General features: G+C 50.0%; 1 protein-coding gene across 4 annotated transcripts in view; it reads right to left on the bottom strand.

The window, feature by feature from the left end:
• Positions 1–155: 155 nt before the first annotated feature.
• Positions 156–16,583, bottom strand: part of LOC119955771 — a 168,717-nt gene continuing 152,289 nt past the window's right edge. Inside the window, exons 31-35 of one of the 4 annotated variants that reach the window (XM_038782303.1) lie at positions 14,025–14,363; positions 11,590–11,733; positions 11,197–11,295; positions 9,252–9,377; positions 156–1,423 (exon numbers count right to left, since the gene is read on the bottom strand). In XM_038782303.1, coding sequence (XP_038638231.1) covers positions 1,241–1,423; positions 9,252–9,377; positions 11,197–11,295; positions 11,590–11,733; positions 14,025–14,363 — 891 coding nt within the window. In that variant the 3' untranslated portion in view covers positions 156–1,240. Of the gene's footprint in view, positions 1,424–9,251; positions 9,378–11,196; positions 11,344–11,589; positions 11,734–14,024; positions 14,364–16,583 lie in introns of all 4 variants that reach the window. The other 3 variants (XM_038782305.1, XM_038782304.1, XM_038782306.1) reach the window with 3 other exon arrangements.

Here is a 16,583-nt window from a genome sequence, read left to right on the forward strand (position 1 = left end):
GGTGTTATTCATACACTCGTTTTTTTAAATGTTAAAAAAAATAATTTAAATAAATTTAGAGTACCCAATTCATTTGTTCCAATTAAGGGGCATTTTAGCGTGGCCAATCCACCTAACTTGCACATCTTTGGGTTGTGGGGGTGAAACCCACGCAAACACGGGGAGAATGTGCAAACTCCACACGGACAGTGACCCAGAGCCGGAATCGAACCTGGGACCTCAGTGCCGTGAGACAACAGTGCTAACCACTGCGCCACCTTGCTGCCCATTATTCATACACTCTAAGATTGTCGCTGAGGAATTAAAGTATTTCCTGGCTATGTTAAGTTCACGTTAACACTTATTCTGTTAGAATTGCAGGAAAGCACTTCAGACTTATTGCTGACAAACGAGGCCATCATCATACTTGCAAATTAAGTTAACTGCATAATAATTGAGAAACACAGGATCAAACCAGTGTAAAGTCAACACTAAACAAATATCTTCCGCTACTATACTCCCAGGATCCCTCTAAACTGCACGATCAGTGGGAATATTATTTGCGAGAAATCTACATGAAAGACAAAAGTTGAAAAGATTTTGCAGGAAAGACAAGGAAAGGAGTGACAGAAATATTCAAATTGCATTTTCATCGCACCTTTCGCAACCTCAGGACGTCCCAAAACAACTCTCTGTTTTTGAAGTGTCGCCACTGTTTTAATCTGGGAAACAGCAAACAATTTGCCCACAGGAAAATCCCAGCAGCGACAATGTGGTAATCATTAGATGATTTGTCTTTCATGATTTTGCTTGGGGTATAAAAATTGGCCAGCACACCTGGGAGTACTCCCCGCTCTTCTTCGAAATCATGCCGTGGATTCGTCCTCCTGAGAGAGGGGACGGGGTCTCAGTGTAATGCCTCATCCAGAAAACAGCACCTTTGACTGTGCAGTACTTCCTCTGTATTTCACTGCAGTGTCGTCAGCCTTCGATTTTCTCAGTCCTGGAGTGGGACTATGCATCCACAACTTTCTGACTTGGTTGGGGGAAAGACATCTCGCCCTGAGCCAGAGCTGACAGGAGTGATGAGATGATACCAAGATGCTATCATCCATGTAATTCAGTCTGAACCACCTCTTACTTAGGGCAGCTTAAACTCTGCATTAAAATTGGCACATTACCCAGTAGTTCTGAACATTCTCCACGTATCTTGGTCTGATGGCGTCTCTGTTGAATTTTGTAAACAATACGTTGCCTTCAGCTATTGTATGCTGGAGACAGTAAGAGTCTGTCCCGCCAATCTCCTGTTACAGATGGTGTTGAGGACGTCGACAGTGTCATGAATCAGGATGTTAAAGACGTCCTCGGTCAGCTTCATCTTCACAGTGAGCTCATCTTCAGCATATGCCAGCCATTGATACTCTTCCTCTTGGAGTTCTTGAATCTATACAGGAGAGCAAAGTTAGATTGAGAATACCACTGAAGGTTTATTTTCTTTCCCCCCCCCAAAAGCCTGATGCTGGGCCATTGTGTGAAAGATGCCAGGAGGTCTTCACAGCAGGGTTGAATCGGATGGTCAGGATCACTATCAGGAACGGAACCCTTGCTGGCTTTTCCCTTTATTGCCCATTGCAGGTTAGAGACTGCCTGTAGCACCTCTGGGTAAGGTCACCTAATGTAGCACAGACTGAGCCCGGGAGATTGCTGTTCTATTTTTAATTAATTCTTAGGACGTGGGAATTGTTGCCTATCCCTAACGGTCCAAGGAGATGGTGAGCCACATTCTTCGATACAACCGAGTAGCTTGCTACTTGCACGTTTCAGAGCGCAGTTAAGAGCTGTGGGTCTGTAGTGCCATGCAGGTCAGAGTGGGTAAGGATGGCAGATTTCCTTCCCGAATGGACATTGGTGAACCAGGTGGGTTTTTTACAACAACCTTCATGGCCACCATTACTGAGGCTAGATTTTAATTCCAGATTTGATTTAATTAATTGAATTTAAATTCCCCAGCTACCAAGGTGGGATTTGAACTCATGTTTCCAGATCATTGGTTCAGCTTTTTGGATGACTAGTGATATAACATAACCACTATGCGTTCGGGCACACCAGCCCATGCCTCAGTATATTGTGTACATCACAAGAACGCATTGGGGCGAATGCAGAAGAGGTTTACAGGAATGGTTCCAGGGATGAGAAACGTCAGTTACGTTCTCCTTGGAGAGAAGAAGACTGAGAGGAGATTTGATAGAGATTGTGAAGGGGCTGGACAGAGTAGACAGGGAGAAACTGTTCCTGCTCACAAAAGGATCAAGAACAAAAGGGCACAGGTTAAAGTGATTTGCAAAAGAAGCAAATGTGATGCGAGAAAAATAATTTTGTCACAGCAAGTGATTGGGGTTTGGGGGGCACAGCCCGGAAGTGTGGTGGAGGCAGGTTCAAGCGTGGCGTTTAAGAGAGCGTCGGGTGATTATTTGAATGGAAATGATGCGCAGGGGTCCAGGGGGAAGGCAGGAGAATGGCACTAAGTCACGATGCTCGTTTGGAGAACTAGTGCAGATATGATGGGCCAAATGGCCTCCTACTGCACCGTAACAATTCTGTGATGCTGAGTGTGACTGAATTCTGCACTGGGCATATACTTACCAACAAAGGGGCCATTGTTTACTTTTAAAAAGAATGTGGAAGCATTTTGTTTGTGCTCATTCAGTTGAGTGGTGTTAGCTCTGGGCAATGACACACTGTTATTCCAAGTCACCATTGTCTGTATCGAGCACAGCAACGTAGAGGACAGCAGCTGCAGAGTAAAGCTTCCTCTGCTCTCCAGCTGTAAAGCTCAAGAGGGCGTCACCACGCCCCCTCTCTCCCCCATTTGCCACATTAGCTGTCTGTGGACTCGTAGCGAAGTCCGCATCGGCCAGCGCTGTACAAGATACGTTCCTGGCACCTGAAGTCCCAGGAGTGGACCATGTGAAGCAGAGAGAGACTTTCCACGCATTGTCAGAGACGCCTCGCACCCAGGCGTTGCCTTCTTCCAGACCCTTCCATCAGGCAGAAGATACAGAAGTCTGAAGACCTGCACATCCAGACATAGGAACAGCTTCTTCCCCACAGTTACCAGACTCCTCAACGACTCTCCCTCAGACTGATCTTTTCCATATGAGACACTATTCACCACGCTCTATGCTGCTCTTGCTTATGTCGTATTTGCTTTGTTATTTTGCCCTTGTTCCATACTGTAACTAATTACTTATTTGTCGATGTACTGTGTATTTTTTCGCATTCACTGTAACTATCTACTATTTTTTTATCCACTGTGTATGTTCCCTTGGCCGCAGAAAAACACTTTTCACTGTACTTCGGTACATGTGACAAGAAATCAATCAATCAAATCAATGTCCGGCGAAATGCAGCAAAACCTGACAGGCGGACAGTGAGGCTTTTTCACTGTCACTTCTCCAGCCTGCAGTTTACTGGGTGTGCAGCAAACATAGAACAGGAACAGGTTGCCCGTTCTCCCTGTATCTTGACACCGTTTTCCTGCTGGGGATGGGACGTTTCGGCGTGGCCCATTCGGCGTGGCCCATTCGGCGTGGCCCATTCGGCGCGGCCCATTCGGCGTGGCCCTTTCGGCGTGGCCCTTTCGGCGTGGCCCATTCGGCGTGGCCCATTCGGCGGAGGAATTTTTCGGCGGCGGGACAGGCTTCAGAAAGACAGGTTAGTGCAATCAGCAGACATTTAATATCGGTCTTGCTCTTGCTCTTAGTTCTAGGATGCGCAGCATTTCTCTCCCGCTTTAGAGGCTGTCCCTGGTTTGCACATGAGCAGTGGGTGACTCCGGAAGGAGCCGGCGAGGTGAAGCGGACAGGCGGCCCAGTTCAGGGGGACAGCAGCCGGCGAGGTGAAGCGGACAGGCGGCCCGGTTCAGGGGGACAGCAGCCGGCGAGGTGAAGCGGACAGGCGGCCCAGTTCAGGGGGACAGCAGCCGGCGAGGTGAAGCGGACAGGCGGCCCAGTTCAGGGGGACAGCAGCCGGCGAGGTGAAGCGGACAGGCGGCCCAGTTCAGGGGGACAGCAGCCGGCGAGGTGAAGCGGACAGGCGGCCCAGTTCAGGGGGACAGCAGCCGGCGAGGTGAAGCGGACAGGCGGCCCAGTTCAGGGGGACAGCAGCCGGCGAGGTGAAGCGGACAGGCGGCCCGGTTCAGGGGGACAGCAGCCGGCGAGGTGAAGCGGACAGGCGGCCCATTCAGGGGGACAGCAGCCGGCGAGGTGAAGCGGACAGGCGGCCCAGTTCAGGGGGACAGCAGCCGGCGAGGTGAAGCGGACAGGCGGCCCAGTTCAGGGGGACAGCAGCCGGCGAGGTGAAGCGGACAGGCGGCCCAGTTCAGGGGGACAGCAGCCGGCGAGGTGAAGCGGACAGGCGGCCCAGTTCAGGGGGACAGCAGCCGGCGAGGTGAAGCGGACAGGCGGCCTGGTTCAGGGGGACAGCAGCCGGCGAGATGAAGCGGACAGGCGGCCTAGTTCAGGGGAACAGCACCCCCCCCACCCCCAAGGTTTAAAAGGTTTATTCAAAACCTTGGAACCATTTCACCTTTGCTCCTGAGAGGGGAATGGGACGTTTCGGCGTGGCCAATTCGGCGTTTTAACTAGGTTTTTAAAATATTTTAAAAAGTGACGCCGAAATGTCCTGACGCCGAATCAGCCAATTATTTCCCTGACGCCGAATCGGCCACGCCGAATGGGCCACGCCGAATGTGCTACGCCGAAACGTACCAAACCCTTTCCTGCTTACCCTTTGACCCTTTCCGCCCTTAGTTACCAGAAATCGAAATCACATTTCTGAGGTTTCCGCTCAATCCCCAGGCTCAACTGCTTCTTGGGTGGGTGGATAGGGAGCTTCAGATCTCTGCTAACCTTTTGCATGATGCCGGGCCCCTCCCTGCATTGCTCTGAGCTCATGTTCCCCCGTTCTGGGTGCCGGGGTCACTCGGTGATTTGTTCGCCCGGCCAAGAATCATTCTATCAAATCAAGGCTTGGGCTAGAAACCACTGGGTAAATTTGTGAAGTTTAAAACAAGCTGAAGTACAGTACTCCCTACCCACAGTGACATAAATTAAAACATGGAAATGGGCCACTCAGCCCAACTCCTCTTTGACGGCGTTTACCCTCGACAAAAAGCAGTCCGAATCACGTTGACCTATGTCACCCATGACCCCTTTTACTTCATCTTAAAAATAATAAACTTTTACTAATCTGCTCAAAAGAGTCAGAAATAACAAACGGGCGCCTCTGGCCCTGAATAAAAGACATACTCACAAAACAGCATAATGTGTCTTTTATGTGGTTACCGCGGAGTCCTTGGACTTAGCGTAGTTCAGGTCTTGGCTGATTGGTGAACTGGGGGTTGGAGATCCAATAGAAACCTGCGACCTGTAGCTCCTTGGGACCAGAAGCCTGCCAAGGATTGGCCTACCTCACCAGCCAGACTGGAGCCGCCAGTACAAGGGCAGCCATCTATCAAGTTTAAAGGGATTCTCAGAATTTCAATTACGCTGGATGTTTGAACTGAACGAAAGAACCTGACCTATCAATCAGCTCCAAAATCAGCGTCATCTATCGGATCAGACCTCCGCCCGAGGCCATCCATTTACAAACACCAAGGCTGCATGGTGAGGTGCATGTATCAGTCAGCCTGAGATACGCAGCCTCTGCTGCCTGAGACCCATTACTTTTACCCTGCAGATTGAGCAGAATCAGAAAGAAACTATCTAATAAATAATCCATTGGTGGCAAAAGTGAAGCTGTAATTTCGAGCCAAGGTAAACCCAAAGTTATCAAAAGTGGATTGAGACTGCTTCAAGCCCGTTTGAGTGCAGACCTGTGCTGCCAATGGATGGAAGAGGCTTGCATATCCATACTCCAGGCCTGGGCTACATAAAGTCTTTTAGCCATGGAACCCTTCCGACCGTCCGAGAGTACTGACGGACCCCTGGGAAACATTCTTATTATGCTGCAGAATAAAACGTTAAAACATTTTTTTCTGTTTTTGCTCAATAGGCGCAAACACACAAAGACAAATGCTCCTCCCACCTTCTCTCTTGCACCCCTCTTACTCGCGCACGCACACTCTCGCCTCCCTCGCACACACGCTCTCACCTCAATCTCGCACACATGCTCTCACCTCTCTCGTGCACACACTCTCACCTCTCGCATGCACACTCTCACCTCTCTCTCGCACGCACACTCTCACCTCTCTCTCGCACGCACACTCTCGCCTCTCTCTCGCACACACACTCTCACCTCTCTCTCGCACACACGCTCTTACCTCTCTCTCGCACACACGCTCTTACCTCTCTCTCGCACACACGCTCTCAGCTCTCTCTCGCACACACGCTCTCACCTCTTTCTCGCACACACGCTCTCACCTCTCTCTCGCACACACACTCTCACCTCTCGCCGCACACTCTCACCTCTCTCTCGCACACACGCTCTTACCTCTCTCTCGCACGCACACTCTCACCTCTCTCTCGCACGCACACTCTCGCCTCTCTCTCGCACACACACTCTCACCTCTCTCTCGCACACACGCTCTTACCTCTCTCTCGCACACACACTCTTACCTCTCTCTCGCACACACGCTCTTACCTCTCTCTCGCACACACGCTCTTACCTCTCTCTCGCACACACGCTCTCAGCTCTCTCTCGCACACACGCTCTCACCTCTTTCTCGCACACACGCTCTCACCTCTCTCTCGCACACACACTCTCACCTCTCGCCGCACACTCTCACCTCTCTCTCGCACACACGCTCTTACCTCTCTCTCGCACGCACACTCTCACCTCTCTCTCGCACGCACACTCTCGCCTCTCTCTCGCACACACACTCTCACCTCTCTCTCGCACACACGCTCTTACCTCTCTCTCGCACACACGCTCTTACCTCTCTCTCGCACACACGCTCTCAACTCTCTCTCGCACACACGCTCTCACCTCTCTCTCGCACACACGCTCTCAGCTCTCTCTCGCACACACGCTCTCACCTCTTTCTCGCACACACGCTCTCACCTCTCTCTCGCACACACGCTCTCACCTCTCTCTCGCACACACACTCTCACCTCTCGCCGCACACTCTCACCTCTCTCTCGCACACACGCTCTCAGCTCTCTCTCGCACACACGCTCTCACCTCTCTCTCGCACACACGCTCTCACCTCTCTCTCGCACACACACTCTCACCTCTCGCCGCACACTCTCACCTCTCTCTCGCACACACGCTCTCACCTCTCTCTCGCACACACACTCTCACCTCTCGCCGCACACTCTCACCTCTCTCTCGTACACACGCTCTCAGCTCTCTCTCGCACACACGCTCTCACCTCTCTCTCGCACACACGCTCTCACCTCTCTCTCGCACCCACGCTCTCACCTCTCTCTCGCACACACACTCTCACCTCTCTCTCGCACACACGCTCTCACCTCTTTCTCGCACACACGCTCTCACCTCTCTCTCGCACACACGCTCTCACCTCTCTCTCGCACACACGCTCTCACCTCTCTCTCGCACGTACACTCTCACCTCTCTCTTGCACACACACTCTCACCTCTCTTTCGCGCACGCGCTCTCACCTCTCTCGCACACACGCTCTCACCTCTCTCTCGCACACACGCTCTCACCTCTCTCTCGCACGTACACTCTCACCTCTCTCGCACACACGCTCTCACCTCTCTCTCGCACACACACTCTCACCTCTCTCTCGCACACACGCTCTCACCTCTCTCTCGCACACACGCTCTCACCTCTCTCTCGCACACACACTCTCACCTCTCTCTCGCACACACGCTCTCACCTCTTTCTCGCACACACGCTCTCACCTCTCTTTCGCGCACGCGCTCTCACCTCTCTCGCACACACGCTCTCACCTCTCTCTCGCACACACGCTCTCACCTCTCTCTCGCACGTACACTCGCACCTCTCTCACATGCACACTCTCACCTCTCTCTCGCACACACACTCTTGCCTCTCTCTCGCACACATGCTCTCATCTCGCTCTCGCACACACGCTCTCACCTCTCTCTCGCACACACGCTCTCACCTCTCTCTCGCACGAACACTCTCACCTCTCTCTCGCACACATACTCTCACCTCTCGCCGCACACTCTCACCTCTCTCTCGCACACACGCTCTCACCTCTCTCTCGCACGCACACTCTCACCTCTCTCTTGCACACACGCTCTCACCTCTCTCTCGCACACACGCTCTCACCTCTCTCTCGCACGCACACTCTCACCTCTCTCTCGCACACACGCACTCACCTCTCTCTCACACACACACACACGCTCACCTCTCTGTCACACACGTGCTCTCACCTCTCTCTCGCACACACACTCCCACCTCTCTCTTGCACACACGCTCTAACCTCTCTCTGGCGGCCCTGAACAGCCGGCGCGGGTCCGCGCATGCGCGCCACAGCCGGTGCGAGTTTGTGCATGCGTTACAGCCATCTCCGCGCCGGCACAAGCGTGTGGTTGCTGCCTCCGCGCTGGCACGGAGCAATATGTCGGTGACCGAACAGCAGGCCCCCGCGGAAGGAGGCAGGCCCCCTCCAGATCGCGGCTGCCCACCGATCGGAAGCCCCCGACCACAGGCCAGGACTCTGTGGAGATCCCCCCAGGACTCAGATCCCCCCGCCCGCTCCCACCACCAGGACGTCCATATCGGCTGCAGGTCTGAGCTCCCGCAGGGTGGTACTAGGTTTGAACCACGCCGGGGAGACTCTGTGGAAGTTTGGCCCGTTGCCCGCGGAGAATCGCTACGGGGCCTATTTCAGTGGCCCCCAACCGGCGCCACTGCAAATGCGCGGGCAGATTGGCGCCGATTCTCTGGTTGCCGGAGAATCGGCGGCCCGGCATCGGAGTGTTGTGGCGGGATTCTCACGCCCCCCCCCCTCACTCCCCGCCGATTCTCCGACCCGGCGCAGGCTTGGAGAATCCTGGCCAGGAACTCCCCACTGGGACAAGCTGCCAATACCCATTTCAAACTTTGCTGCTCACTTGTCAGTGAAATGGAGCCCAGTAGTGAGAAGTATATTGTCAGACCACATGTCCTCTCTACCTCTCTCGTCAGACTGCACATCCTCTTTTAAGAATCCTATGTCAATGTTGTGCACGGTGAGCAAGGGCAGGTTTGATGGCCAGACCTGACAATTTCACAGTGTGTCATTTTGCTTACTGGAAGTGTGACTCGATTAAGATAATTGCAACTGACCACATGCTTACCAGAATGATGTCAACATGGTCCCTTTTGCTCTTGCAGTACTTTGTCAGTTTCTGGATCTTTCTTTTCATTTCCAGGTCGTTTCTGTCCAGATTTAATAACTTGGCCACTCTGCCTTGGATCAATGACTTGAAAGAAAATGTAAAAACGTTTTATTTTTACATCCACATTTAAATCATTCCTGAGGAAACATTCCTTATGAAGACACCATGAACATTGCTCTTCTCTGTGCTAGCTGGTAGCTCATTATCATTGGATAGTGCTCGGCGAATAACATATCAATGCTGATTAAAATTCAACCAAATACTGTATCTGATATTTAAAAAAAAAAAATTTAGTGTACCCCCAATTAATTTTTTACAATTATGGGGAAATTTAGCATGGCCAATCCACCTAGCCTGCACATCTTTGGGCTGTGGGGGTGAAACCCACTTAAATACAGGTAGAATGTGCAAACTCCACACGGACAGTGTCCTGGGACCTCGGCGCCATGATGCAGCAATGCTAACCACTGCGCTACCGTGCTGCCCCCAGTATCTGATATTTTAAGGGAATTGATTATTCAGTGATTCACTTTTGGAACATTCAAATACTGTGCACTGGGGGCAAACAGGACACTCAATGCTTTCGGGTAAATGTTTGTGTATATATCAGATCAATTTCCTGCCGTATCATCTCAATACAATACACCTGCCCACAAATCACTTCTGGCGCGAAATCCAGAACAGCAGATAACAGCAGAGTTAAGAGGTAATATCTGTCATTTTATTAAGAAAAAGAAAGGAGGGAGAGGAAGGAGAGGGTGGAAAGAAAGACAGAGAGGTGGTTTGGGGATGTTTGGGAAAATTCTCAGCTCAACCTGCCCGCGTCCATATCCTTGCAACCTCATCACCCCCACCCATCTCCCTTTGCCAAACCCTGCCTTTTGAAGGTTCAAAACCCACAAACACTTGAAAGCACTTGTCTTATGTAAACAAGCATTGTGAAATTGACTGCAGAGATTAGAGCCTAAGCTGTCTATCGGCAATGTTTCATCTGGGGAGTGAGTGTTCTGTTACTCTAATAGATGTCTGGACAGTCAGCCAACTGTATAGAATGAGGTTTGGCTGAGAGCCCAGACAGCTATCAGAATAACAGAACATCTGCACCCCAGAGGAAACATTGTTTGATTGACAACTCAGATTATTTGATCTCTGCCATCAATTTCATTGTGTTTGTTTACTTAAGTAACTAGTTTCAAGATTTTGTGGTTTGTAATTTTTGAGACTTCAGAGGGACTGGATAATTGACCCTTTTGTTTAACCATCTCAATATTGTTCTAGCATAGGGGAAGTGATCAAAGAATCACATTTTTTCAAAGTTTTATATTTGCACATTCATTGGCTTTAGAAAGCGTACAGTGGGGCAATCGGCATAGAAGCGCCAGAGTTTGGCACAGGGGGCCTGAGGGGTGGGTGGAAGGGTAGAGCTTGCAATAGGATGAGTGGGGGGGGGGGGGGGGGGTGGGAGTCATGAACCCTAGTGTGCATGATGGGACCTTTTGAACTTGCCTTTTAAATAAGGTCCCCTGATGCACACTAGGGTTCACAACTCCTCTTAGGGGCCATGAACCAAGTCTCTTCAAAAACATGGCCTGACTCCAAGAGAATTATGAAGGAGAAGGAGAGATTTATTCCTGCAATGGAGCCAGCCAGGTTCAGGCTTCTGACAGGAAGCATTCTGCACCCTCTTTAAAGGCGCTCCTGAGACCCGCTCAGCCTGAGAATGGTGAATTCCTGAATCGGGACATTCCTGTCATTTGTAAAGGGATCCTCAAGCCAACCCAACTCGGTGAAAATCCCGTCTCTAGCCTTTCGTGTCCTCAGATTCTCTCAAGTCATTTTACAGCGAATTAAATATACGCCGCCGAGAAAATGTGCAAGTCAAGAAGTAAAGCCGGTGTTGTACCTTCACTTCCCTTTTGTCCTCTGTATTGGGAACATGGCCAGAGGCGAGTCCAACCCAAGGCTTGTGTTTCAGCCAGGGATATTGTTTTGGTGTTGGCTCCTTCATTAGTAGGGTTTGAAAAATATCAGATGTCAAATCAAAAATAGCCTATGTAAATAAGAAAAAAAAACTTGATGCAGTTGACAAACGTGCTTAAAATGCTGCATTTTCCCAGTTATTGCAGGATTTGGGGAAGAATGCAAACCATCAGAGATTCTTGAATAACATATTGGCTGCTGAGACTATGTTCTTCCCAGTTTGGTGCCATTTATGAATGAAGCTACTTCTCATCAAGACCGGGATTCTCGGTTATTAAAGGGGCAGAAGGAACATTGAGACACAAACACCTCATACCTCCCCAACCCCTAATGGTTGAGCATCTCTTGTGAAAAGCTGCCTCCTTCTCTTCAGTCCATTACTATTCAATGGCCATGTGGCAACAAAGACTTCAGGAGGTCCCGAAGCACTCAGCCAGTTAAAAGCTTTTGGAATACCGTCCTGTTGTAATGTAAAAAGCACAGCAATGAGATAATGTTTTGTAATGGGGTTCGTAAAGGGATAAATAATGGCCAGGCGACTGAGGTCAGCTCTCCAACTTTCTTCAAATTAGTGTCACGGGAGAGGACAGACAGAGTCTCACTCTTATGTCTTCTCCAGAACAGGCACCTCTGACACTGCAGCACCCCCTCAGTATTTGCACTGGGTAATGTAAACCGGCGGTTAGCCCTGCTACCTCACCACGCCAGGAACCCTGGTTCGATTCTGACCTTGGGTGACTGTATGGAGTTTGCACATTCTCCCCGTGTCTGAATGGTTTCCCCTGGGTGCTCCGGTTTCCTCCCACAGTCCAAAGATGCGCAGGTTGGGTGGATTGACCATGATAAATTGCCTCTTAGTGTCCAAAGATGTGCCAGTTCGGTGGGGGTTACAGGGATAGGGCAGGGGAGTGGGCCTAGGTGGGGTGCTCCTTTAAAGGGTCAGTGTTGACTCAATGGGCTGAATGGCCTCCTTTTGCGCTGTAGGGATTCTACGGATTCATTTTGTGCTCAAGGTCCCTAGCCGACAGAATCAGCGATGAGACTGCTACCAACTGAGCAACAGCTAATCACGAAGCTTATTATCTTATCAAAGGACTTCCAGCAACCACAATATACCTCTGTGCATGTCTCAACTCCTCAGAAACCACAGCACCAATAAACTCTGCAGAAACAAGCTGGGAATGGTCTATAAATACAAGGCAAGACCTGGCAGCACCTGTGGAGGGAGAAACAGAGTCAACATTTTGAGTCAAAAATAACTTCTTCAGAACTGTTCTTCACGCCAATCTGAAGAAGTCATCTTCAACTCGAAATGTTAAATTTGTTTCTCCACAGATTCTGACAGATCTGCTGAGTATTTCCAGCACTTCATTTTTAGTTCAGGTTTCCAACATTCTGCTTTTTATATTACTGGAACCTTCAGGTCTAAACTATATAAGAAAGCACAACATGAAAACAGGTCATTCGCCCCAAATGGTCTCCGCTGGTGTTTATGCTCCACAAAAACCTCTTCCTCCCGTCTATCCTCATTTAAAGTTATGAGTGCATCCTTCTAATTCTTTCTCCCCCATGCACGCATCGAACTTTCCTTTAAATACATCTACGTTATATATATTGGCTTTGCCAACTGAAGCTTTCGTACCCTTAGTTTAATATGAAAACAGAAAATGCAGCAAGTCAGGCAGTATCTCTCTGTGGAGAGAGATACAGGGCGCGATTTAACTAATGGGAACAAAGTCCCACAGCATGCGTGTTTAGCCCCATGTTTCATGGCACTCGCATGCCGAGAAACACAACGCTATTAAACGGCGCTCAAGTGTGATCGTGGGCCTCAGCAGGGAACATGTGGCCAAGGCTGCACATAGTCCCGTTTTCTGCACTGAGGAACTTTTCTGACTGGAACTCCTCAGCGTAGCGAGAGATCGGGACGCCATTGGTCTCTGAAGCCTCCGACGTGACCTACAACCCCAAGCCCCAACACACTATGGGAGGGTTCCCTCCCCCCCCCCCCCCACACTCCCTTCTGCACCCACTGCAGGGCACCCCGATCGCCACCACACAGAAATATGCCAGTCTGACACCTTGGCAGTGCCAGCCTGGCACTCTGGTAGTGCCCCTGCTAACCCGTAGTACCATCTGGGAATCTTGGCAGTGCCAGGTTGGCACCCAAAAGGCATGCACCTGAGGCCTCCGATCCCCTTGGAGACCCCCCCCCCCCCCCCCCCCGCCCCCAATGAGTCCCGTTCTATCTGGTTCCCATTTCTGGAGACCAGTGCTGAACCACACTTGCTCAAGGTCTCGGAGGTGAAGGGGATAGATGCCAACGCCTCGGGTCCCTCAGGAATCTGCAAATTAAGTGGAACTAGCTGTCTCGCTTTAATATGCAGATTTGTCAAAAAGGTATCCCACAACGGACGGGATTCACATTGTAACGGCTCGCAAGATCGGTTAGATCTCGTGAGGTGTTGTGAGCCGGGAGCGGGGTACTCCGACTTCTATCAGCCGGCTGCAGCGTGGCCGCTCAATCGCGCCCACAGTGTAAATGCTTCCAATGTGAGATCATTCATCAGGGATCACAGACCCAGATTGGTAACTTTCTTTCTTTCTTTCCCTCTGCTGCGTATTCTCTGCAATTTCTGTTTTCATTTCAGATTTCCAACAAGAGTATTTTGCTTTCTTATATCATTAGTTCAATTTGGCTGCGAGAGGCTCTCATATTCCCAGGTTGTGATGCTAACCCGTGACAGTCACCTGTTTGTGCGCTCCCTTGCTTTCTGCATCCCCGTCCATTTCATTGGCATACCCTTGGACCTCAAGCACATTGGTTTCGCCGCTACCTGGATGTTGACCACGCTGGCACCACAGGACATTTATGGCGTTGTCGACCCACTGCTGCACATCCACCAGGCTAAAAGGAACAGCAAAAGCGGTTTCCTTTGACTGCCTCCAGGGTCCTGAGCACCAATGGTCCAACGCAAACCTTTGTCCCGGGGATTTCCTGTCCTGGAAAGGCTGGAGTCCTTTCAATCTTCCAATGCCAACATCTTGGCTGCTTCCAAAGGCATCCGTGTGGAACACCTCATTGTGTGGCTTGCAAGAGAAAGACAACACAGCAGACGGTGAACTTGAATTAAATTAGGATACGGTGCAAACAATATATTTATCTAGCACTGCAGAACGTCCCAAAGAGCTTTACAGCAAATTATGCACTTTTGGAACAGTAATGTAGAAAATACGTCAGCTAATTTCAGAAAAGCAAGCTCCCACAAATAACAATACAATATGACCAATTAATCCATTATAGTTATATTTTCCTAGCAATTGGTTCCACTGGCAATCACTGGCATTTTTTGCCAATCTCCAATTGCCTTTGAGCAGAGTGGCTGGCTTTGCCATTGCAGGGAGTAGTCAAGAGCCAATCTGGAGTCTAGGTCTAGGTTTAGATTTTAATTGAATTTAACCTCCACCAGCTGTTGGGGGATTTGAACCAGTGACCCCAGAGTATCAGCCTGGGCCTCTGGATTACTAGTCCAGTGACATTACGAACTATGCCACCACCCTCTACTGCAGGCTTAAAGAGATAAATATTGGCCAAGACACCAGCATAAACACCGCAGTTTGCCTCATAAATAATGCCGTGGGTCATTTTGATGCTCACCTGGGAGAGGGGAACTGGACCTGTGTTTAATAACTCTGCTGAAAGGAGCAGCAGTAACTGCACTGCAGTAGACCTGATTACGTGGTCAAGTCTCATGGGGTGAGGTTTGACGCCAACAGCCTTCCTGCTCAAGAAGTGCAACACTAACCCCCAAGCCGCAGCTGGCACCACACAAAGACAGGGGATGAGGAGCACATGCTAACTCTATCTCTAAGTTACTGCAATGGCGTTGCATCATTGTCAGCCTGCTTTAGTGACCTGCTTCATAAGCACCTTTTAGAGGTGTCAGATAGGAGGGAGGTATCCCCGTAGAAGAGGGGAAAATATCAGAGGCTGAGTAATCAAATGAATTTATCCATTGACTTTCACGTCAAAATACCTCAAAGTACTTCATGCCCTTGAAAGGCAGGAACTGTTGTCCGAAAGGCAGATGGGACAACTTCCCTAAACCAGCAACATCCCAAAAACAACCAAATGGCTAATCTATTTTGAGGGTTTCTGATTCGGGGAGGAATGTTGGTCAGGACACCGAGAACAGCTTAGCTTTCTTCCAGTCATTCCGTGGGACCTTTAACATCTACCCCAATCACTGGAACAGGTGGAAAGGACCTCGCTTGTCAGTCCATGTGAAGATAAAGCAGTAAAAAATACTCAAGAAAATGGTGCAACATAGAATCAGCGACTTGCATAACAACAATTGGGCAGCACGGTAGCATTGTGGATAGCACAATCGCTTCACAGATCCAGGGTCCCAGGTTCGATTCCGGCTTGGGTCACTGTCTGTGCGGAGTCTGCACATCCTCCCCGTGTGTGCGTGGGTTTCCTCCGGGTGCTCCGGTTTCCTCCCACAGTCCAAAGATGTGCGGGTTAGGTGGATTGGCCATGATAAATTGCCCTTAGTGTCCAAAATTGCCCTTAGTGTTGGGTGGGGTTACTGAGTTATGGGGATAGGGTGGAGGTGTTGACCTTGGGTAGGGGGTAGGGTGCTCTTTCCAAGAGCTGGTGCAAACTCGATGGGCCGAATGGCCTCCTTCTGCACTGTAAATTCGATGTAAATTGGCCCATCTGTGTGCCCGTCTCTTTGAAAGATCCATCCACTCTGTTCACCTTTCCCCGTTCTTTCCACATAACCCTGAATTTTCAAATGCATATCCAATTTCCTTTCTAATGTTGCTATTGAATCTGCTTCCACCGCCCTTTCAGGCAGCGTGCTATAGATCAGGGGTGGGCAAACTTTTCCGTGCAAGGGCCGCATTCAGAAATTCACAATTTTAAAGGGCCGCATAGTATATTAAGTAAAATAATTACTTCACCCGGTTATGATTCTGGGCACCTCATATAGAACATAGAACAGTACAGCACAGAACAGGCCCTTCGGCCCTCGACGTTGTGCCAAGCAATGATCACCCTACTCAAGTCAACGTATCCACCCTATACCAGTAAGTAACCCAACAGCCCCCCCACCCATTAACCTTTAAAAAAAAAATTTTTTTTTAAAAGAAATTTTTTTTTTTTAATGACTTGGTGGGCCGCAGAAATACCTTTGGCGGGCCGCATGCGGCCCGCGGGCCGTAGTTTGCCCACCCCTGCTATAGATCATATCAAGGACATTTGTTTAAAAAAGAAATCTCCTAATCTCCCCTCTGGTACTT

The sequence above is a fragment of the Scyliorhinus canicula genome, chromosome 21 (genome assembly GCF_902713615.1).
Source record: "Scyliorhinus canicula chromosome 21, sScyCan1.1, whole genome shotgun sequence".
NCBI lineage: Eukaryota > Metazoa > Chordata > Chondrichthyes > Carcharhiniformes > Scyliorhinidae > Scyliorhinus > Scyliorhinus canicula.